The sequence below is a fragment of the Protopterus annectens genome, chromosome 1.part0 (assembly GCF_019279795.1).
Source record: "Protopterus annectens isolate FY-2018-M chromosome 1.part0, PAN1.0, whole genome shotgun sequence".
Taxonomy (NCBI): Eukaryota; Metazoa; Chordata; order Ceratodontiformes; family Protopteridae; genus Protopterus; species Protopterus annectens.
This window is the reverse complement of record NC_056725.1, coordinates 12,617,118-12,641,569: the sequence shown is the minus strand read 5'-3', so window position 1 is coordinate 12,641,569 and position 24,452 is coordinate 12,617,118. Positions and strand designations below refer to the sequence as shown.

Here is a 24,452-nt window from a genome sequence, read left to right as displayed (position 1 = left end):
TGACTGAGCTTCAGGCCCTTATGACTTGTCCTCCTTTGTTGGTGTTTCATAAGGACAGGGTGTCCTTGTGTACTAATCCTTTTAAGCCCAAGGTGTTGAATGAGTTATCCATTAATCAGTCTGTTCATTAGCCCATTTGCCAGTGAGCAGGTGCTGCACATGTTGGATGTACATAGGCATCTCAGATTTTATTTGGATAAGGCTAAGAATTAGGAAATCTTATCAGCTCTTTGTTTCCTTTCATCTTATGTTGTTAGGATTAACTGCATCAAAGCAAACTATTTCTTGGATCTCTCTCTCTGTTATTCCTTTCAATGTAAGAGCTTTCTTTATTCTGTTAAGGCTCATTCTACTAGAGCTGTGGCTTCCTCTGGTGCTTTTTTCAAGGGTTTGGATACTAACTCTATTTTTGAGGCAGCTACCTGGACTTCTGTGCATATTTTTAACGAGCACTACAAGTTGGTTTGAGTCTCCAGAGCTAGAGCTGGTTCTGCTAGGGCCATCCTTCATGGTTTCTTAGAGGGGTCTGCTGGTCTTTCCTCCTCCCAAGTTTCTTCCTGAGCTTTGGCACACTCGCTCTGATGCTATGAATACTGCAACAGTGAAATGGGAGGACATATTACAGTTGTGTAAAATCTTGCCATAACTGTAGGCTTCCTTCTCTCAACTGTTGCAGTATTCACTCCCTCCATCCTCCCCTTGGTCCATTTGCCTCCTTGATGTACTGGTTACTTTTTTGCTTTTCCTTGGACTGGCATTGCTACTGGGGCTCTCAGTTCTGAGAATGGTACATCTGGACATCACCTTTATGCCCTATGCTACTCCAAGAGCATGCGTGTTACGTACGGTGTACCTTAAAGCAATCAAAAGGCTTCGGTATACTGGCCGGACATTGGGCAACAGTGAAGAGAAGGACATCTACCATTATAGTAAGATTTTACACAAATGTAGATGTTCTTCATCTCACATTGCTGCAGTCCTTACACTTGGGTAGTCCGCTGTCCTCGGTCGGCCCGAATATCAAAGTATTAGGCTGATGTCTGTCAAGGCGCTTAAGACTGACATCAGAACGTCAGGGTACAAATGCGCATGGCCGACGTCATATCCTCAGTCTTTTTTGCCGCATGGTCCGATGCAGAAGCAGCGTTGCAAGTGCCGTTCGGCGTTCTGAAATTTTTCGAATTCGGAGTTTCAGACCGAGTCAAAGTTGGCTAAGTACCCGTTGGAATATTTTAGTTTTTCTTGCCTCAGTGGTTTACCGGATGTCAGAAAAAGTGAATAACTGTATTTCTTGTGGGAAACAGATACCGCATAGAGATTATCATACTTTGTGTATTCCTTGTTTGGGTCCTGAGCACGACGTTGTTGGGTGTCGCTTTTGTGCTAGGTTCAATAAACTCACTATTAAGCGAAGGTTAGATTGTGCCAGGTTGGTCTTCGGGAAGCGGTGCAATTATAATATGCCGTCGGATGCTCCGACGCCCGCTTCTTCGAAGAAGCGCAAAGACAAAGCAGTTAAACCCAGGCAAGAAGACTCGTCTGTACCGGACGCCGGTTCTTTAGAGGTGTCAGTGGAACCGGTGGTTCCGCCGGAGGTTTCTCTGGAGTCCCAGGGGGAGACTTTGTTATTGCAGGATGTAGCCTCTCAGGAGGCAGGTCAGGCTGAAGGGGCTTCTCAGGTTGCTGTACTCCCCTCCATTCCTAGGGTGGTTAGGCCCTCTCCTTCTGTTTCCAAGGCTTCTCCCAGAGGCAGGCCAGGTTTATCTTCTGTTGGTGTCACTCCTAGTTCATCAGGATCTGTGCCCAAGAAGCACATGCTTAAAATGGCAGAAGATTTAATTACTTTGATTAGAGGTTCTTTGCCCCCTCCTGATAAGAGGCCTAGGGTGGAACCAGAGTTGGGGAGTTTTGAGCAGGCTTCGGATGTTTCAGAGTCTTCGGCTGAAGACTTGCAGGAGTATTCTCCTTATTCTGATTCTGATGTGGATGATTCTACTCCTTCTGCTTCTCCTCCAGAGGATTTTTCTTTTTCAGAGACTCTTCATTCCATAGGTTCATAGGTTCATAGGTTCATACTAGGCTATCTGCCCGAGGGCATTTACAAGCCTAGCCCATCGTTTTGTGGCTTAGGCCACCCCTTTAGTATGGGGAACTATACCCATTATTTTGTGACACTGAGGTAATCCCTGGGGTATATATCTCCCATCCATTGGTCAAGATTTCTGCTCTGCCTCACATGTACCGGGATTTTGTTCCACAGCATAGAGTCTTTGGGTGATGAATCTATCCGGTTTAAGTTTGTGGCTCTGATGGATCTAGATTTTTGAGGTGAAGCATATTCATCAAATCTGGGTTTGACATGGCCTTGTATGTTAGGCAAAGGTCACCTAGAGCTGGAGTTCTTTCAGTCGGGCAGCATAGGACAGATTTTTGAGACCCTTTATCCTTTTGGTGAGGAACTTTTGTGGCCTCTCCAGCTGCTGCAAGTGTCGGGTCAGATACATTCGAATGGGGCATTGTACTCAATCATTGGTCTGATGAGTGATGAGTAAAGGGAGACTATGACCTCCCTTGATCTAGATGAGAATCCCTTCATGATAAGGTGGGCAATGTAGAAGGTCTTCCTAACTACTTTAGCTACATGGGTGTCGAATGACAGACTACTATCAACCTGGGTCCCCAGGTCCCTGATAACTTCTTCTGTGCTCAGTGGATTGCCACAGTTTGCAGTCATCTGCAAACTTTGTCAGCCATAACCCTCCTGTTTTGAAAAGTAGATGCCAAACAAGAGTGGGCCCAGGACTGATGTGGGACACCACTTGTGACAGGCTTTGAGTCTGACATGGCAGCCAGTTTGCAACCCATCTTGTGATGTATGGGTTGACATTTAAGCTGATGAGTTTTTCAATGATAATGGGGTATTGTATCAAGGCCTTAGCCAGATCGAGGTAGGCTGTATGGACTGCCTTTCCTCATCAATGGCTTTGGTGACTGTTTCAAAAGTCAACCAAGTTTAAAAGGCATGATCTGCCTTTGACAAAGCCAAACTGGGTTGGATCCAAAGTCTGCAAATTCTATGTCTTTATTTATGAGGTCCATTATGATCCTCTCCATGGCTTTGCAGATAAGGCTTGTCAAGCTAATGGGCTGGAGGCACCGCTTTGTGAAGTGGTACCACAGTTGCAGATCCAGAGGTAAGACTTTGATTAAACAGCTGTCCTAGCTGTGGGTTTAATTCCTCATTGAGTTCATGGAGCACACAGCCGGGACACCATCAGGTCCCATGGATGCTGTGTTTTTGCTTTGGAGAGAGCAGTTCTCACTTGGGCTGGAGATGTTTGGGGTATAGATATCTCTCCTTTGGGGAGGGTTTGCACTGAACCTGTCAGCCAGTATGTTGGCAATGTCTGTAGGATCAGTAATCTTCACATCATTTTGAACTAGCTCTGAGCATATCTGGGAGTTTCCTCCCAGGTTTCTAACATAGCTAAAGAAGGCCTTATGATTGTCTTTGAGTCTTTAGCTATTTTTCTCTCAAATTTGCTTTGGATGATTTTATGAGAGCTCTTAGTTTTTACTTATAGTGATCAAGGGTGTCTTACCTTTTAAGGATTTTGCTCTATCTTGTAGTAGCTTCCTCCTTTGTTGTAGAGTTTGTTTATGGCTGGGGTCCACCAGACTGGATGCTTGCCTTTGGTACAAAGAGTCTTTGTTTTGCTTGGGATTGCCTTATCCATGCAGTCCTGCAGGTGCTGGTAGAAGGCATTTGTAAGTGATTCAGCGGCTTGAGTACTGTTTTCCGTCTGGGCCTTAAAGGAGACCACACTAGTCTTTAGAAGTGTGAAGTCGGCTTTTGAGAAGTTCTTTACTGTGGTCTTTTTTATGTCAGTGGGGGGGGGAAGGAGGACCTCCAGCGAGATTAGTTTGTGGTCTGATCTCACCAGTGAGGGGTGTTGAACATTGTGCTCCCATGTTCGTGATGATGAGATCAAGTATGTTATCTCCTCTTGTGGGGATGGTGACTAGTTGTTCCATGGCATTTGAGTTTATGAATTCCAGGAACTTTTGGGCTAGGGTGTTTGGGCTTGAGTAGTGTTCCCAGTCTATATTAGGGTAATTGAAGTCACCTAGTATGATGGTGTTTGGTGATACATTTATCCCCTCTAGTGTTTTCAGGAAGGCCATGTGAGGTTCCTGAGTTTGTGAGGGTGGCCTGTAACATGCTACAATTTGCAGAGCAGTCTTGCCTATGGTTAATTGCACCTGGATGGTCTCACCAGTCTTGAGGTGTGGGTGTCCTTGATGAATATGGATACCCTCCTTTCTTGGTATTGTCCAGATTTTGGGGAGGTAAAACCTGATGAACCAGGTTTCTGTCACAGCACAGACATCGATGTTCTCCATACTGAGAAGGGCCTAAGAGCCTTATCCGAATCCCCCAGGGTGACAGGTGCAAGCCCCCCTCGCGAAGCAGCATGGCTTGTCCAGCATGTCATCCCAGGCAGACAGACACTGGATCCCCTTTGAATGACACCAGTGTTTAAGCCAATTGTTAAAGCTGATCATCTTATCTCTGTATTGTGGCATCATTCTTGGTGAAGGTAGGATACTGCTCAAGGTCAGGGTCATACCTGTCTGGGCTACATAATCAGAGAGCTCCTCAATGTCTCTTTTCATGTAGTCCAAGAGGTATCGCCTCAAGTCGCTTACACCAGCGTGGACAATGAGTGAATCATATTTGTACCTGCTGTTGAGAGACCTGAGTGCTAGTCTGGTGAGCGGAACATTTTAAGTGGGAAGGTCAGGACTTCTCTGATTCCAGGAAAAGGCTTAGGGAATTTTTGCTTTTACCCCAGCATAGGCCTTTGGCTATACCTCCTGTTCTGGATGTTGTGGAAGATGTGTTTGCAGAGGCTTCACTTAATCCTGATTCTTTGCCTCCTGCTCCTGTTAAACCGGATAGGTATTACAGGGTGCCTGAAGCTCATAAATATCTTTATAAGAGTCCTAGGGCGACCCAGAAACTGTTAGTCAGGGACCTAAGGGTGTCAAGGCCTCTGTTGTAAAAATCCGGTTCCTCCAGATAAAGAGGCCAGAGCTTTGGATAGATGGGGAAAGAAAGTCTATACTTCTTCCACCTTAGCTATGAGGGCTTTGAATTGCCAGTTTCACATGTTGAAATATCAAAACTATCTACTTTCTCAATTGAAGTCTAAGGTAGATGCTCTGGCGGAAGGTATTGAGTGTAAAGAATTACAAGATTTGGTGCATGTTTCTGAACAGGTGGGTAAGCATTCTTTACAATGTGGTTTTGATGCTGTACAGGCCTCGTCTAGGGTGGCTGCCACTGGGTCAGTTCTTCGCAGGCACGCCTGGCTGAAGGATCAGAATTTATCTGAACATGTTAAGACAAGGATTTTAGATGCTCCTTTACAGTCTGATGTGTTGTTTGGTTCACCTGTGGAGGCAGTCTTGAAGAAAATGGAAGACAAGGCTAAGTCTATGCAGACTATTAAAGATTTTTTGCAAGTTCAGCCTCAGAAGTTTAGTAGGAATTGGCCTGCTAAGGGGTGGACGTACCCTTCTTATGATTCACAGTCTAGGGGTAGATCTAGATGTGGTAGGGGCAGAGCTCAGGGCTCTTTCAGGCTTAGAACAGGAAGTTCACCTGCACAGTCTTCGGGTGAGGGCAGGGGCCAGTCCTTTCGTAAACAGGCCCAATGACCTACCTTTTCAGCTGCCAGAGCCTTCTCGTCTGGCAGCACCTTTGGGAGGAAGGTTGGCACTCTTCAAAGAAAATTGGAGTTTAATTACCCAAGACAGATGGGTATTGGATATCATACAACAAGGTTACAAGTTTTATTTCCATACCTTGCCTCCTTTCAAAGGCATGCCAGACGTTCCTCCTCAGCAAAGAATAGAGGCTCACAAACAAATTTCTCTGCTGCTTCAAATAGGAGCCATACAGCCGGTCCCTCTGCCAGAAGTGGGCCTAGGATTTTATTCTCGCCTGTTCCTAGTACCAAAGAAGGGGAACACGTGGAGACCAATTTTGGATTTATCTATCCTCAACACTTATCTGGACATTCCCAAGTTCAAGATGTTGACGTTACAACAGCTTTTACCTCTGCTGGGCAAAGATCACTGGATGGTAACTCTGGATCTCAAGGAGGCTTACCTTCATGTTCCTATCAGGCTAAGTTGCAGGAAGTATCTGCGTTGGCTGGGACTTCTCATTATCAGTTCTCTGCATTGCCCTTTGGCTTATCTACTGCGCCCAGAGTGTTCACGAAAGTTCTGGCTCCAGTGATAGCTTTCTTCAGGCTAAAAGGAATACAGATCTGTCCTTATTTGGACGATTGCCTCATTCTGGCTCAAGGAAGGGACGAACTTCTTCATCATTTGCAATATGTGATAGCAGTGCTAAGATGCCTGGGGTATTCTGTGAACGAAATAAAGTCCAGTCTAGTACCCTCTCAGGACATGTGCTTTCTGGGTGTGAGACTGAATACAGCAGCCCAGATGGCCTTTTTGACCCCGGACAAACAAAAGAATCTTTCCCTTTACTTCCATCAATTGTCTCATCAGTCCAGGCTGACTGCAAGGACAGTCCTTCAAGCCTTGGGGTTCATGGCATCTTGTATTCTGGTGCTTCCCAATGCCAAACTGCATATGAGGAAGCTACAATGGTATCTCAAAAATGTATGGACACAGCACTGCCAGGATATGGACACTGTCATTCAAATAATACCTTGCATTCAAAAGGAATTTGTGTGGTGGGCTCAGGAATGTCACCTAAACAAGGGACTCTCTGTGACCCGGCCAGAGGCGAGTCAGATTCTAATGACAGATGCCTCAGACAAAGCTTGGGGAGCTCATCTAAATGGAAAGTGGATACAAGACACGTGGCCTGCCAGACTACAACATCTACATATCAACCTGAAGGAGATGTTAGCAGTCCAATTTGCATTAATAGCTTTCAAGGATTTACTTCTTCCAGGGCAGGTGTTGATTCTAACAGACAACACAACTGTCATGTGGTACATCAACAAGCAAGGGGAACGCATTCTTATCCTCTATGCAGGCAAGCAATGATTTTGTGGGAGACTGCTCTCAGTTTACAGCTAAATCTTCAGGCAAGGTTTCTGCCGGGAGCACAGAACTCCTTAGCAGATGTGTTGAGCAGACGAATTATGGATCCCCACGAGTGGAAATTGGATCCTCATGTATTTCAGAAATTGACAGTGTCATGGGGAACTCCAGACATAGATCTGTTCGCTTCTCCACTAAACTACCAGCTGCCAAAGTTTTGCACAAAAAGGTTTCATCCCACAGCCTGGAAAGTGGATGCTCTTTCTTTCAATTGGAGCAATCTTCATGTGTATGCCTTTCCACCTCTGCCTCTCCTCCCAAAGGTACTCCTAAAGGTCAGACAGGACAAGCCGAAGATGATTTTGATAGCTCCAGATTGGCCTTGACAGCACTGGTACCCATTACTGAGAAGTCTGGTACGGGAGCCTCCATGGCCTTTGCCTTGATTCCACACCTGCTGTCTCAAGAGAACAGTCATTTACTCAATGTCAAACTTCACTCTCTTCACCTAACAGCCTGGCATATTCTGTTTTGAACCCTGGAGGGTCTCAGCTTCCACAGCAAGTTTTGAATGTTATTTTGGAGGCCAGAAGGCCTAGTACAAGGAAAGTGTACGCAGATAAATGGAAGAGATTTTTATTTTGGAGTGCTGCAAAGGAATTTGATGTTTCTGAGCCTAATTTAAGTGTGGCTCTTCAATATCTTACTGAGTTACTGGACAAAGGTTTGTCCTTCTCTTCTATTAAGGTTTATGCTGCAGCAATTTCTGCTCACTATGATTGTGACCCACCATTGTTTTCTCAACCTTTGTTCAAGCAATTCCTTAGAGGGGCAAAGAATATAAGACCCCCACGTAGAGCTCCTACTCCTGCTTGGGATCTCAATTTTGTGTTGGAGAAACTCACTCTACAACCTTTTGAGCCTGCAGCTACTGCCGAGTTGAAATATTTGTCATGGAAGACTGCTTTTTTGTTGGCCATTACCTCTGCAAGAAGGGTTTCTGAATTACAGGCCCTTATGGCGGTTGAGCCTTTCTTAATTTTCCATAAGGATAGAGTATCTTTGCGTACTAATCCTTCCTTTATGCCTAAAGTGGTTTCTAGTGTGGCTTTAAACCAAACTATTCATTTGCCTACTTTCTATGCAAATCCCCAAAATAAAGGGGAAAAGATTTTGCACACTTTGGATGTACACAGGCAGTTGCGATATTATTTGAGCAGAACTAAAGGGTTCAGGCAGTCCCAGCAGTTATTTGTTTCATTTGCTTTGAGTTCTCAGGGCAAGCCTGTGTCAAAACAAGCTATTTCTAAGTGGATTGGGTTTTGCATTGCTTTCTGTTATTCCCATCATGGTAAGGAGATTCCAGCTGGGATTAGGCCTCATTCCACTAGGGCTACTGCCACTTCTACAGCCTTTTTAAGGGGGGTGGCAACTAAAGATATTTTGGAGGCAGCTACTTGGAGTTCAGTGCATACTTTCTCTAAGCATTATCACCTTCCACTTTACTCTAAATCTAGGGCTGGTTTTGCCACTGCTATTTTACAGGGCATTTTGGCAGCTCCTACTGCTTTATAGTTTTGCCATCCTCCCTTACCTCTGCTTTGGGATTCTACCCAAGTGTAAGGACTGCAGCAATGTGAGATGAAGAACATAGTACAGTTTTGTACCTACCATAAATGTAGATGTTCGAAGATCCACATTGCTGCAGTCCAATTTACCCTCCCTCCTTCCCCTCTGTACTTAGAGGTGGTTGTGTGGGCTGGGTTGTACATATTGTGTATGTTGTATATATTGTACATATAATTAGTGCAAGGGTGGTTGGTTGGTTTTGCTGTCTTTTGGTTTTGACCTTTCTTTTTAGGGTCTTCTGACATCTGGGGCAAGAAAAGACTGAGGATATGACGTCGGTCATGCGCATTTGTACCCTGACGTTCTGATGTCAGTCTTAAGCGCCTTGACCGACGTCAGCCTAATACTTTGATATTCGGGCCGACCGAGGACAGCGGACTACCCAAGTGTAAGGACTGCAGCAATGTGGATCTTCGAACATCTACATTTATGGTAGGTACAAAACTGTACTTTTCCTCTCTTGGAAGACACGTTTTCTTGTAACTGTAACATTGGACAGATGCATTTAGAGTTACAAGCCCTTTCTTGCAAAAACCCATTTACCTGATTTCCTTAAGGAACAATGCACGTTTCCTTGCTAAGGTGGCATCTGAAGTAAGTTTAAACCAGTTCATCAACCTACCAGTGTTCTTCCCCCAGCTTCTCCAGTTAAGGTGAATAATACTGTCTCTATTTTGGATAGTCATCACTGATTGTATCGCCTTAGAATGAAACACTTCAGGAAATCTGATCAGTTGCTCATTGCATATTCTAGACCTAAATTGGGCATAATAGTTTCAAAGGTTAATTTTTCAAAAGTATCAGATTGTTTTTCCTTTGTATACACTAAAAAGGGTTTATACCCGCACTGAAAGCCCAAAGCTCATTCCACAAGAGCAATAACTACATCAACAGCCTTCATGAAAAGGCATCCCATTGATTGTGCTGCTGGAACCTGGTCAAGAGTTCACACCTTTGTGTTCCATTATAAAACTGTACAATCTAGATCATGCTCCTCCGCTGGTTCCACAATTCTCAGGAATGTCCTTCCTTTGAACCAACTAGGTAAAAAATAGTTTGGGAATCTGTCCCATGTGTTGAATCAAATGAAAATAGACATCATATAGGAACATTATGTACTTGCCATATTGACAGATCTGTGTTGTCTGATTTTCATCCAGTTTAACCTCCCTCCTGCTCCCTTCCAAATATTTATCTATTGGCTTCTGGTGACCAAATGCATCTCACGTGGACCCTGTATGTGAACAGTCCTAGCAGACTGTGATCAGTTAGTGAGCAACCTTTTAAAAAGGTTATTATACCTTGACATTTCTAACTGGTGTGGCAAACTCAATCTGAGGTAGTAAATTTAGAGTGCAGGGAATTATAGTAAGGGAGGAGTCAGAGCTTTGGACCTGTGAAGCTTCAGAGGTGGTGCTGAGGTCGAATCCATTTGGATCCGACAGCCTATAAACTGAACCAGATGAAAAGCAGACAACACGGATCTGTTGCTTTTGTAAGTGCATAACTTTTGTTTTATCTGCCCTTTACTATAGCATCCATTTCTCCTGCTTTACCAAGTCATTATTTTGCTTTGGGTGCTGCTGATGGGGCGCTGTTTATTTCAAAATTTCTGCTTCACAGCCAGATGCAGTTCCTCATGTATTCATAAATAATCAGCTTAAAGTATGCACTGCTACCCTTTATTTTACTTGCAATTTATATTCAAAGGCCTGTCTTTTGTGGCTGGGAAGTTTCAGAGTTGAGCAAAAAGGGCATCCTAGCTAATCCTTCCTTGTTTTTGGGTCAGCCAGATATCCCAGATGCCTGCCTTGGCCATAGATGTGTTAAAAATGAGCACATTGCTGGTTTACAGAGTGTAATACACTGATGCCCTCATTGGAGTCTTTTACATTAGATGCCATGCTTTCTGCATGAAGGATAAGGAGAGCCTTCACTAGAACAGTTGAATTTACTACTACTATTAAGATGGGGAGTAAGATTAAGTGTGTGCCAATCAGCTGAACTTCTGCCTTGGTTATAAACTTGACCAATCTTTCCCAAAATAATAATTAAAAAAAGTGCTTTCATCGCTGTTAACATAGACTTTATCAGAACTGGTTTTAATGAAGTTTATATTGGCTTAGGCAAAAGTTCTTAGTAATGTTTTTTTTTTTGGGGGGGGGGGATTGGTCAACTTTATTTTTAGTTTTTGTTTAGTTATATCTATATTAGACCTGTGATACCTTTTGTTTTTTTTGCCTTGACTATGAGTGCAATGAAGAGAAGACTCCTTGGGATCTCAAAAGAGAGCATCATCTTTGGGGAAATAAAATATTTAATGAGAGAGCAGTCTAATTGCAGGGGGCAGTTGTCTAATTTTCATAAAATGTACTTGAAACAGATGTAGATTAAAGGGACTAAACCAATGTGAATTTCTCCAGTATTTTAGGCATTCATATGCATTTTATGGATTATGTACTAGTTGAAGTACCCCTACAAAGTCCTGTGGGAGATCCAGTGATCATTTCTTTGGATGCTATCATGGGATCTAAACTGGTTGCTGATATTAACATGAATCTTAAAGTAGGGTGCTAGATAAGCTGTATTTAAATTTATTTAATGAAAGTATATGTGTCCTCTACCTTGGGCATAAAAATCCATTAAATGCCACGTGTATGTGTTACAGTATAAAAATGAAGCAAATGGAAGCAACGAGTAAGGATATGCCATATGCAGCCTTAAAACAGAAACTATGGAAATGTTCTCACTGCAGCAAGAAATGGCAGGCATACTTTAATGTGTGGGTACCACCCACGTGATACTTGTGCTATTGTGGCTGCCGCAGTTACACTTATGAGACTGTTAGCTAGGCCTCTGTCCCAGAGCCCCTTTGAGATTATCAGAAAATGGAAAAACAGTGCCAAATATAGTAGAACTTTTCCAGCTAGGCACTGTCCCTTTTGTAAAAAGTAGTCATATTTAGACAAGTTTAGTCTCTTGTAATGAAAGGCTGTTGGAGAGGAGGCAGGAGCTGGCAGGCAGATGGGGGTAGAGTTGAGTGGGGATTAATGGCCACTCTTCCAGCCAAGAGATTTTTTTTTGTGGTTAAAATCTGTTCTGCTCCCCTTATTTTTCTTCTTTCTCCCTCGCTTTTTAGGTGGAAGACTTAAGCCTTGTACAAGAACAAGTGGTTCATATTGACCACAAATTTTTGGTTGAGGATTGTCATAGTTTCAGGATACAAGAACGAGTTTCAGTGGTTGCCATTCTTTTTAGAAGCAGCTCTCCTCCCCATATACTAAAGCTCCTTGGCAGCCCTCTTGTAAACCAGTTCATCCCTGTAGAAGAAGGGGAGGAGTTCCATTGTAAACTTTGTTTCCCAGTTGAAATGAGACCACTTTTAGACCTTTCAAAGCTGAACAAATTCCTGATGATAAAGGAAGTACTGAGTGTTAAATTTGCATAGTCTGCTTTGCTTACTACTGCCAGAAGCTCTCCTGATTACACCAGGCATGAAGCAGTCTCCACCTCCCTATATGTACTGGACACATAGCCATCCTTAGGCATAGGCCAACTAGGTGGCCACCTTGGGAGCTGCTCTGGCAGGGGTGTTTTTCCAGTAATCTGGGTGGTGTATGTAGACCAGGATGGGGGAAAAGTGGTGTAGGGCTGTTGAGACAGTTTGCCTAGGGCACCAGTTGACCAAAGGCCAGTCCTGATAACATTCTTAGGTTCTTGGCCAAAAAATTTCATTTTTTCAGTTAATCTTGTCCTTTGGGCTCTCAACTGCCTTTACAGCATTCACTAAATTCATCCATTTTGGTTATTTCAAGTTCAGAGATCTGCACATTTATTAGTGCATGTGGAGTGACTTGATTTGAGCTGTCATGCAGGGGAGTTGTGTTCCTCTAAGTTACACTATTTCATTGTGATCCAGTCTCTGCGTCTCAGTGAAATGCCAAACGTTCCATGTCTGTATTTCACAAACAAGACACCAAAGAGGTACAGCCTATGTTTTATGCATTGTAAACTCCTTTTTTTATGTCCAGGGACATTCTGAAGGCACTGGTTGTATATGTCAGCTTCTGTTCTTCTGGATCCTTGTATTATATCTGACATGACTAAAATTCTGTACTACGTGAACCTGCTGGAATAAATATTGTACTTTATTTCTGCTGTCTAAGAGGAGGTCAGATGGTGGGCAAACCAGGTAATTGTCGATCTGGGCCATTCTCTTTGTACCCCCATGATGATAAAGGACTTTGACAAATGGTGCATCAGACTTTTTTTGTGGATCTTGTACAGGAACCCTGAAATCATAGAAGAAATGAAATTTCAAGGATAGTAACAAGCAATATAATTACAGAGGTATTGGAAGGGTGAGACATGGGGTTGATGACTTGGGTGTCATATGATTTGATAGTTAATGAGCTGTCATTAAGCCTGCAAGACCATATAACGACAGCTTGTAAACTGTGAAACTTTTTTGCAGGTGACAGCAAGTTACAAGGTGGATATTCAACAGCCTGTTATTGTCTTAAAGAACAGTATGACAATTTACAAGCTGTCTTTTTAAGCACTTGCTGCTGCATTTAAAGAGCTAGAGCTGCCAAACAGGTGTTTTGTCCATGGCACCAAACTATCTTGTTACAGCTCTGTTTAGTTGTAAGAGATAATCCTGGTCAATGCAGTCTACCATATGGTAACCAGGAGGTTCAAATGACTGTATAAAGACCCGTGTCTTGTGATGCGGAATCTGATTGGGGGGGGGGGCATATTTCCTACCATCTGTGCAGATTGGCAGTGATGGACTGAAACTGTGCCACCCAGCTGAACAAATTGCAGGCTTTCATCATCCCATGAGAGCAAAATGCTGTGGCAGGCCCTTTAAGAAGATCCTTCTCTAGCTCGTGTGGAAAAGGGACTTGTGTGTGTTTTATAGTTGTAAGCTTCTATTGCGGGGGGGGGGGGGGTCAGTCAGAGTGCATGGGTGAGTTGTTTGCTTCTCCTTGAGTCACCATTTCAGAGTGTTCTGTTCACTCTACTTAGATAAAACATCCTAGATCAAGAATACCTTCTCCCTGGTTAAGAACACAGAACTAATTTACACTTTCTCTCATCTTTTTTTCCTGGAGTTGCTTCTAAAATTAAGAAAAGATTAAATAAATCTCTCTGATTGCCTTCTTTGGCTGGCACAGTCCTCCTCCCTGCTGCTGCAGATGAACAGTGGGAATCCTCGCATCATTTCAGTACCTGTGCTTGATTGAAACAAGGATTTGATTCATCCATCAAAAGCCTTGGAGATTAGCACTTTTGTCTAGCATTGGGATTGCTTCCCACCTGAGGTGCTGCTTAAAATGATGTAAGCCGGGAAACCCCTCAGTAGAATAGCTTATATGCTTAAGACAGCCAAAGTTCAAGAAGTCTTGAGCCAATTGATGTGTCAAAGGGCTGACATATGCCTCTTTTAAAGTACTTCTTATGGTCATATCAACTAACTTTACTCATGGAGCTCACCCCTCCCCCTCCCTGTTGCTTAAAGGATGACATTTTGAGACTGTCCCAGGAAACCTGTTACACTTCCCTAACACCTAACTTTTGTCTTAGAAAGGCTGACCTTAACTCTGTTTGAACTGACCAGTTCTGTTACTGTTAAACTCCTGTCCTGGAATATACACTCCCTAGTAGCAATAACACCTGTGTGTAGAATTTCTTGAGTCTCGTGCTATAATGTGTTCAAAGCCTTATACGTAGTTTTCCGTGAGTATAGGGCATCAGGAATGGCCTAAGCTTGCACTTGAGTCTGCTTCCTTCCAACCCTCTTGTTACTCTAAAGCTATGAAGTTAGGGTATTCTCCTCATTCTGTCTCCCCTAGACTTGGCAGGGGAGGATGCTCTCTGCATGCCAGCCCTTAAATGCCCCCACTTTAGAGCACTTGCTGATGACACTTGTCTCAATCATAAAAAAATAACTAAAGATGGTAGATACTCAATGTTCTGCTATTGTTCTTGATGCAGGAAGGATTCCAGCATTGCTGTAGGGATGCCTGATGCCCTGGAAATTTGGCCAAATGGGCAAGCATCTGCATGTTGCCAATTCTCATGTATGGTGAATTACACTACAGCAGTAATCCCTGTATTAAAACATCTGCTGTTATAGTTAAATGGTCATACAGCTCTGCTCACACCATCACATAATTTATTCTGTGTAACTGCAGTTAAAATCTAGATTCTAGATGGTTACTCACCACTTTGGGTAGCTGTAGTGCAAGCTAACCTAGACATGCAGAGTGAAGAGTAAACCTGGGTAGAAGGTTCAGAAGGCTGGTTCATACTGCAAGGGAATATCTTGGTGTAGAGTTTAACAGTACATTACAATGTGATGCAGTGCTGATGCACAAGAGTCTATCACAGCTTCCAATTTGCTCTAATTTAATGTGATTGCAGTAGAGGCATTCAGGAACAGGACAGTTGTTGATTTTTTCTTCTGTACACAGTGGCATAGTACTTCATGGACTCTCCCTGGAGACCGATAGGATAGAAGTGATGCATAAGAGGAGCAGAATGTACTGGCAACTTACATAATATGAACACACAGAGTAATGTAATGTTTAAAATTAGTTTACTTCACTGACATGAAGAATAGAGCATGATGTGTATAGTACTGGTTCAATAACCAGACCTTTTTTGGGGGGGTGGTTGCTGGTAGCCAATGTTTTATTCTGGTCTTATCCTGTTTTTTTTTTTTAATGGGTAGAGAGTTTGACTGCTTTGTGTGAAACTTGTGTCCAATTGTGTAGTATGTATATAATGTATGATCTTGTATGTCTGTTATTAACAATGAGATCTGACTCTAATGCTTTTATTTGTACTGTTAGTAGTGATAGTTGTAATCTTCTGTTACTTTATAGTTTGTGTCGTGCACAAGGGTGATGTTCTGTCCTTTATAAGTACATTCCCCAGTTAAATCCTGAATAGTTTTGCAAATCCCTTCATGTAATATAGATTGTACCTAATCTTTATATATTTTTTAATTAAAGCTTGACAGCGATGATCTTCTTGACAGCACAGGAGATGCAACCAGTAACTACTTTGTGGGCCCACCTGGGGTAGGTGTTTTTTTTAAAAGGTTATAGATGTATTGTTTTAAATGCTTTCTACCAGTAATTAACAAATATGTACATAGTGCAATCCACTGCAGTGTATTAAGAATATTGCAAACCTGAATAACAAAGCACTAGTTTCTTAGTGAAAGTTTGCTAGATGCTTACATCGCACTCCTTTGAACTCATGCATAAAGGATTAAACGTAAGTTGATTTTACTGATTTGAGTCTCATTAAGTAGATTTACATAATGCATGTCTGTTCCTGTGTGTTTCATTTTCACAAAAATTATGAGCATAACTAGTATTAAACAAAAAAAAAAACTTTTCTCTGATGCTGTAAGGGTACCAAGAGTCTGACCCATCTGTTAGCATCTCTTGAGAGACCAGGTCCTTCCTACCTCTTGTGCCTACTTTGTTGTACCATTGTGTTACATCTGCCAAACTTAACACCTCCCCTACATTTGCTTGTTTACCAAATTGTCCACGTATTGCACTGGTCTGTCCTATGCAGTCTTGCATCACTCATACGATCTTATTTGTCTTGAGTGACTTCTGTTCTGCTTTTGCTTCCCTCTATCAAAACATTCTGGTTTTATTTTTAACACAGGCCATGTGAGCTTCCTCTTTTTAGGTTCATATTTTTTTTCTGTTAGCTCCACTCTGTGTGTAGAAACCCCCATGGTCAGAAACCAGTTTATCACATATTTTCCACTGCTTGCTTTCATGTTCTTTTTACTTCCTGGTGTTCCCACCATATATGAATGTGAATCAGCACCCCCCCCCCCCCTGCACTTTCAGCTGTCATCTCCTCCAGGATCACCTAATATGTTCCTCATTACATCACTGTTGCAGTATCATAAAGATACATGGGTTATAATCCTGCTAGTACACAAAATCTTTTGAGCCCATTCCTCGCAGGCCACCTATCCTTAAAAACATAAGAATGTGCTTGTATAAAAAGAACATACAGGCAACAAATTTTCACAACTGTCTTTCAGTTAGAGCTTAGTTAAACATTTCTTCTATATCTTTGTGTTGGTGGTTAGGCTTGTATCTCTGCTTTGTAGCAGACAATTACCTCTTAGGAAATATTCATTTTTTTTTAAATCAAAAAAGTATTGTCAGATTCTTTCTTTTGTGCGTCATAAAAAGGGAATTACATGTGGTAGATAGATCCCATATAAGTACTCCCACCTGGCCTGCATTTTCTGCCTTGGTGACACTCACAACATAAGTTTGTGTAACACTTGTCATTTACCCAGAAAAGCATTTGCAATGATCTGAATAGCTTCAAACTTTTTTCCAGTAGCGACAGTGAATCAGAAGTCTTAGCCTGGGCATATGTGGCTACTGACTATTCTTCATCAGACATCTCCCTTTAGTCAAAGGAGAAAAAGTTACAGGGTACTGATAGGACTCTTTGTTTATCTCTGTTTACCAGTCTTTGACTAATGTACCTCCTGTGGTGAACTTGGAGATTTCAGAGAGCCTGATTTGTCCCAACCATTCTGGTGGTGCTTGTTTGAACTGAGCTAAACTGAGGTAGGCTACCAGCCACAGCTGTGAATTGAGATACCAGATGACTAGAGGCTTCTAAGCTTCCCAAAAATCATAAGTTGCCCTTTTTTTTTTTGCTTGATTATACTATTTACTGCACTTTTTATCATGTTCTGTTTATTTAATACTGTATTTCAGTACTGTAAACTATATTGCACTGTTTGTACTGCATTTGTCTGCTTTTCTGTGCCTGTTAAATCATATGTTGTTGCTGTTTCACTGTTCCAAAGCTTTTTTGCTATTTTATCTGTTTACAAAGTAACTGTTGCTACTTTTCACTGTTTGCAAAGCATCTGTTCTGTTTGTTCTGTTTTCCTGCCAAGCAGTTTTTTTTTTTAATTTTCTTTTTATTAATTTTCATAAATTATGAACTTCTTATACCATGCAAATAATTATACATAAACATAACACTAAGTATTAAAAACTATATACAAAAAAAAGCTCATAACATTAGTCTATTTTGTTTGAAATCATTACATTTTATCTAATAACTTTTATAGTTTCATCCAAGATAACTTTCTGTGTGTCATTCTTGTCGTTCTAAAGGCAAGAGTTAAAAGTTCTCTATTATATGCTGTTTTGGCCAATAATATAAATTCAGCAACATATACGTTTATTTTGGTTTTCCAGTTTGAAGTGATAATTTTTCTTGCTATTGCCAAAAGAGACCAGAGAAAGATGCACTTGTGGCTTTGGTATACAATCTGGTATTGGAGCATTAAACAATAAAAGTGCATCTGTTATTGTACACTTGTCAGTCTGCAATGCCTTCATAAAATCTCTAAATTTCTGCCAAAATGGGGTAATCACTCTGCATTCAAGGAACATGTGTACCCAATCATCACAGAGACTCTAATCACATCTACAACAATTGTGACTAGTTTTATTTGATATTATAGCAATTTTCTGTAGAGTAAAGAAACTCCTGTGTAAAAATTTCCATGTAAATATTTTCCAATATGGAGATGATGATGTATGATTGATTTGAGTGTTAATAATTTATCATTTTTGGAAAAATTAAATCTGTTCATACTTTCTATATAACTCCATAAAGAGTCTTCAGGTTGTTTTAAGTCAGCTCTCAATGTCTTGTAAATCTTAAAGAGAAACCCATGTTAAATTGTGATGAATTTAATTCACATAAAAGAAAGATTATTTTAGGCTGTAATAAATTATTAGTTACTTGGCTCATTTTAAATTCCTTTATTAGATGTTCCCTGAAAATTTTAATATTTAACCAATTATCTTGGTTTGTGTTATATCTTGCTAAAAGGCTTGTAGTGTCATGAATATTATTTGTACTTAGGAACTGGTACCAGTAATTTAGTCCATTGCCTTTCATTTCCATTATTTTATTCATATTAAAAGTGTCTAGACAATTCTTCGTGAGTGCTATTTGGAACATTAATATTGAAAAAAATCTTGTTATGCAGGTTCTGTTTATAATTTTCCTAAAATCGTTTAGTATATAGCTAATACAATGTGGTAGCTTCTCATGTTTATTTCTTTATATACTGAGTCCTTCACTGCTAAAACAATGTTATTTTCAGTAAAAATGGCATTGTTTATTGCTTCTTCAGCATTAGATAGTAGAATATTCATGTGTAAAATTTTCCAGCTTGAAGTATATTTGTTACTTAACTACTTGCTTATGATATGAATTATATATATAGCTAATACGGTAATGGTGTATTGGGAAAATTATTACATCTTTCAGAATACGGAGTGGACTACACACATACAGTATTACACTCGTTTTCTTGACGACATTTTTATTTTACTTCAGGGAGACAAAAGAATAGCAGAGGACTTCTTATACTACTTGAATAACACTACAGACTTTCTTAAATTTACTCTAAATTTTCAAACACAGTCTATAGATTATTTAGATGTAAATTTATGTAAGGACCAAGTTAATATGCAGTATTTTTCTAAAATACATAGAAAAGAAACCTTCTCCAACTCTTACCTTCACTATACTAGCCTTCATCCTTTTTCACAGAAGAAGGCTATAGTGAAGGGACAGCTTATTCGGGCAGCCCGTATGACTACTCTCTCTAGTGATTTTGAACTAGAATGTGACCTTTTAACAACTTTCTTTTTTGAGAGAGGTTACCCGAGTGAGTTTATAAATGAGATAGTTCAGGAAGTGAGACATAAAAGAGACAATGGTACACTATTACCTATTCTTAATCAGGCTGATAATAGACGTCCACATTTAGAGACTATAGTTAACCTTGATAATTTACCAATACATTCAGAAACTTCTGAGAACGGGGTACAACATACTAATGATTTCAAAATAAGCTTTATTACAACATACAATACGGATAGTAGCATTATTAAAAAGATACTTTTTAAAAATTGGACCTTAATACAACAAGACAGAAACATTAACTCTAAATTCTTAGAACATCCTAGAGTTGTATACAGAAGGGGTAAAAATATGAAAAATATACTGGAGACTAATATAACAAATAGTTTCAGTAAAAGAAAAGGCATGGTAAACTGTGGAAGCTGTAATATGTGTAAGCATATGTGTAGTGGAGAATTTGCTACTATCAATAACATAAAATACAAAGTAAAATATAAATTAAACTGTAATTCAAAACTTATAGTATATGTAGCCGTATGTACATCATGCTCAGCTTTCTATATAGGAAAGACTGAAAGGCATTTTAAAGAAAGAGTTTATGAACACACATATGCTATACTAAATAATAAGGTAGACAATGCTTTATTTCAACACATTTCAGTCAACCCGGGTCATAATTTCAAGTTTATGGCCTTAGACCAGATTCAGACTAACATTAGAGGCGGTCCTTATAATTTATTATTAGAAGATCGAGAATTAACATGGCAGTGGCGGACTAATGGTTTTGTAAAACCAGGTCTTAATGACCACTGCAATATTAGCTGTTTACTGAAATTAAGGAGTTTAGATAGGAAATAAAATATAAGAAATGGAATCTTACAATATTTTTATATTTTGTAAGGCTTACATTATATTTGGTATACATAAAATTTATAAACCTATAACTACATCATAATAAATTAATAACACATTATAGAAATTAATATTTAATATAGTATAATAGAATTTGTTGTTTGTTGTATCACAGGACTTCCAATAGAGAGTAGGATACTGTATGTAATTGAATTTAGTTGTTACTTGTATGGTTATTTGATATGTTGTTCTGTTTAGTATATATGAAGATATATTTAAGTATATTAATAGAGTACATATGAATTAGGTAGTTTTTAATTCATAAGTTATTAATTTAAACTAAATTAAACATTTAACAGTAATATTTTTGTAATATTTAAAATTTTCTATTAGTGACTGTGTATCCACATTATTGTATTTGCTTGTTGCAACAAGTTATGTGTATATATTATTATATTGCATTTACTGTGAGTTGGTGCTTACTTAATATTTTAATATACTACATCACTTTAAATTTTAATTGACTTTTAATTGATTTAAGTGATGTTAGTATAAATACCTAATTAGAAACAGTTAATTATGTCTGAGGAAGTTGCTCAAATATTGAGTGACGAAAAGCGCTCTACATCTAATAAATCTGTGTGGTTTTATCTTCCGTGGTTCGTTGGATCCAGTTTTTTAAGTGGATTTGTTTGTTCTTTTTACCTGGTTTGTTATTTATGATATGAATTATGACTGATTCAGCATATAGTTCTAAGTTTAGGAATGCAATTCAACCTTTTTCCCAATCTCTATTGTGCCAATCATACTTTCTCTGTTTTTGTGGAAACCATAAAAACTTAATTAGAAGTGAATTGAGCTGTTTTATCATTTTTATTTTTTGGAGGCTAATGATTATGGTTTGAATAAGGAACAAAATTTTTGGGAGAATACACATTTTTATTAATGTTAGCTTTTCTTCAAAAGTAAAGAACATTTTATTCCATTTGTTTATATACTCTTTGATTATACCTAACAAATTTCTATAATTGACTTGTATGATTTCTTCCCAATTAGGTTTTATGTACACACCTAGATACTTGAGTGTCATTTCCTCAACTAAAATTACTGTGTTTTCTCCGTTCAGAACTTACTTTTTTATTTACTAATAATGTTTCAGATTTATTGCTGTTAAATTTTAAACCTGAAAATTTCTCAAAATGCCCAATAGCTGCTGTGATATGTGTTATTGAGGAATCTAGATTTTCTATGGTTAATATATCGTCAGCAAATAATTATATTTTAGAAGCATAATTTGAATTAACAATAAAGCTATTTATGTTGTTATGTCTTATGTAATTTGCAAATGGTTCTACTGACGGTGCAAATAACAAATGTGACAGAGGACAACCTTGATTAGTTCCTTTTAGTACTTGAATTTTATTAGATAAAAAAGCCCCAATTTTAATATGACAAAGAGTTTTTATATAAGCTATTTATTAGTTCTATGAAATCTGTGGAGAAATTGAATGTTTCCAAGACTTTAAATAGGTATGTCCAAGATAAAGAATCAAATGCCTTTTCTATATCTAAACTAATAATTGATGGTTCTTTTTTCTTTTTATTTGCAACATCTATTAAGGTTGAAAGGTTTACTATTGAAATTGCGAACGGCACTTGTGCGACAGTCGGATAGTCGAACGTATAAGGTCGTAAACACGGATGTCGATGACATAATAATCAATCTAGGAACGGTTTTAACATGGGTCGAGGTAGGTGTTCAGTATTATTCCCTACTACAAACATCTTCCCTACCTCGACCCATGTTAAAACCGTTCCTAGATTGATTATTATGTCTTCGACATCCGTGTTTACGACCTTATACGTTTGACTATCCGACTGTCGCCCAAGTGCCGCTCGCAATTTCAATGGTAAACCAGGTTGAAAGTCTGATGACATTGTCCTGAACTTTCCTATTCAAAATAAAACCTGTTTGATCATCTGCTATTGTTTTGGGGATGAATTGATTCAATCTTTTAGTAAGTATAGAGGTAAAAATTTTATAATCTACATTTAGCAGAGATATAGGTCGATATGATGGTACTAATTTAGGGTCTTTATCTTGCTTTAGAATGGGAAATATTATAGCATACTTCCATGAAGGAAACATATTTTTATTTTTCCTAAATTCTTCAAAAGCTGCCTCTAAAGTCTTTAAGGTGTCCTCTGGAAACAACTTATATATTTCTCCTATAATCCCATCTAATCCAGGTGCCTTATTGTTTTAAAGATTTCAAATGCATTCTTTATATTGGTTTGAACAAATTAGCATTTTGTTCCTTTGTTACTTTTCTGTTGATATTATCATTCAAAAAGTTACACTTAAGCATATTGTTTGCAGAGTCACTATTTGTATTATTTAACTTCCCATAATTCAATCTGAAGACCTCCAGAATTTCTTTGTGTTCAGTTACATGTCTTGTTTTTAACCCCTGTATTATCAATAATTTATTTTATATGACTAAGTCTAGCTAATTTTTTTGCTTTAACTGCCATTTTTGTGGTTTACTGAATAGGACTGAATTTTAAATTTTTCTAGATTTACTGCCACTTTATGATTTACAATTTCTGCATATCTAGTATTTAATGTTTTAAGTTCAGAATTAGTTTTTATGTCTTTGGTATTTAAACTTTTCCTTATTCCGTCTATTTTTAGTTGTATTTCTATTAATTCATTTTCCCATTGTTTTCTTTTGTTTAGATACCAATTTTTGATCTTACCATATAAATAAGATTTTAGTGAATCCCAAAGTATAACCTTTGAAGTTTCATTATTATTACTGATGTCTAAAAAGAATTTTATTTCACCAAGAAGCCACTCTTTAAAACCATTAAGTGTAGTAATGTAGACAAGTAATCTTTGCCACGTTATTAAGTCTTTAGGCATGATATTGACCTTAAAAAATAAAATAAGGCATTATGATCTGATGATGGGCATGAACTAATTAGCACTTCTTGGACCTTAGAAAATATATTGTTAGTAACTAGTACTTTATCAATTATTGTTTGTGTACCATACCTATATGAATAATGGGTGTACTCTAACGAGTGTATTTCTTTTAAATCATATATATCCCTAAGACATAATACATTTAATAAAATTCTTTAACTTTTTGACTGCAGGGGAAATTCTAAATTTATCATTTTTAGTAGTGTCTTTTTCAGTGAGAAGGCAATTGAAATATCCTGCGTGTATTATTTCTCCTTTGGATTTGGAAATTATTAACTCTAGATGCTTTTTTGCTGTAACTGCTCCAAAACCAGGTATCCAGTAAGAATGTACAAGAGTTACATATCTTTTGTTTATCTCCAGAACTGCCAGACATAACATGCCAGACATAACATGCCATTCTTGCCTGAGTAAGTATCGATGACTTTAGGCATTTGTAATGTTTTTCGCCGTAGTATCATCGTGCCTCTTCTCTTAGTTTGGTAGTGGGATTCTACAAGGGCCATATAACCATTAAAAGATAATTTATCTATATCCCTGCCAACAATATGTGTTTCCTGTAAAAAAAAAATATATATATATCTACTTTATTCAGTTACAAATATCTATCTGTACTCCCTCTTTTGATAGGGCCATTGACATTTAAAGACATGCATTTATAAGAGAACATTTAGAGTAATACAGATATATCTATTGAATTTAGTTATGAGCAAGTAGATAAAATGAATAAAAAAATCATAACAGATATAACTATATACAAAACTAAACATGGAAACCTCATTTCCTGGCTTGATGAAAACATCATCTTAGCCACCACCACTAACAGTCCTACAACCAATCAACCTCTATATTGCTACTTCTGCCCTCTTATAATTAGGTATACAGTTAGACTTATTCAATTTTATGTAGCATTATGTTTAGTTATTAAAGCGCAAAAACATCTCAAGATATATGATGAAATATTAAGTATTTTACAGATTACAAATAAAAAATAGTCCTGCAATAAATGTTCATGTTTGACAAACATCTCAATGTTAAAGTAACAAGGTTATGTTCTCATAAACCAACATATGTAAGCTTAACTTCAAAAACAATATAAGGGATCAGAATCTTTCATTAAGATGAAAAAAATATTATTTTCCTAGTATAA

The 24,452-nt window shown here is 38.8% G+C and overlaps 1 protein-coding gene across 1 annotated transcript in view; it reads left to right on the top strand.

Moving 5' to 3' along the window:
- The window catches only part of BICRA (BRD4 interacting chromatin remodeling complex associated protein), a 2,119,634-nt gene that overhangs the window by 1,101,406 nt on the left and 993,776 nt on the right, over nucleotides 1–24,452 (top strand). Inside the window, exon 5 of the mRNA XM_044070712.1 lies at nucleotides 15,744–15,812. Coding sequence (XP_043926647.1) covers nucleotides 15,744–15,812 — 69 coding nt within the window. The remainder of the gene's footprint in view (nucleotides 1–15,743; nucleotides 15,813–24,452) is intronic.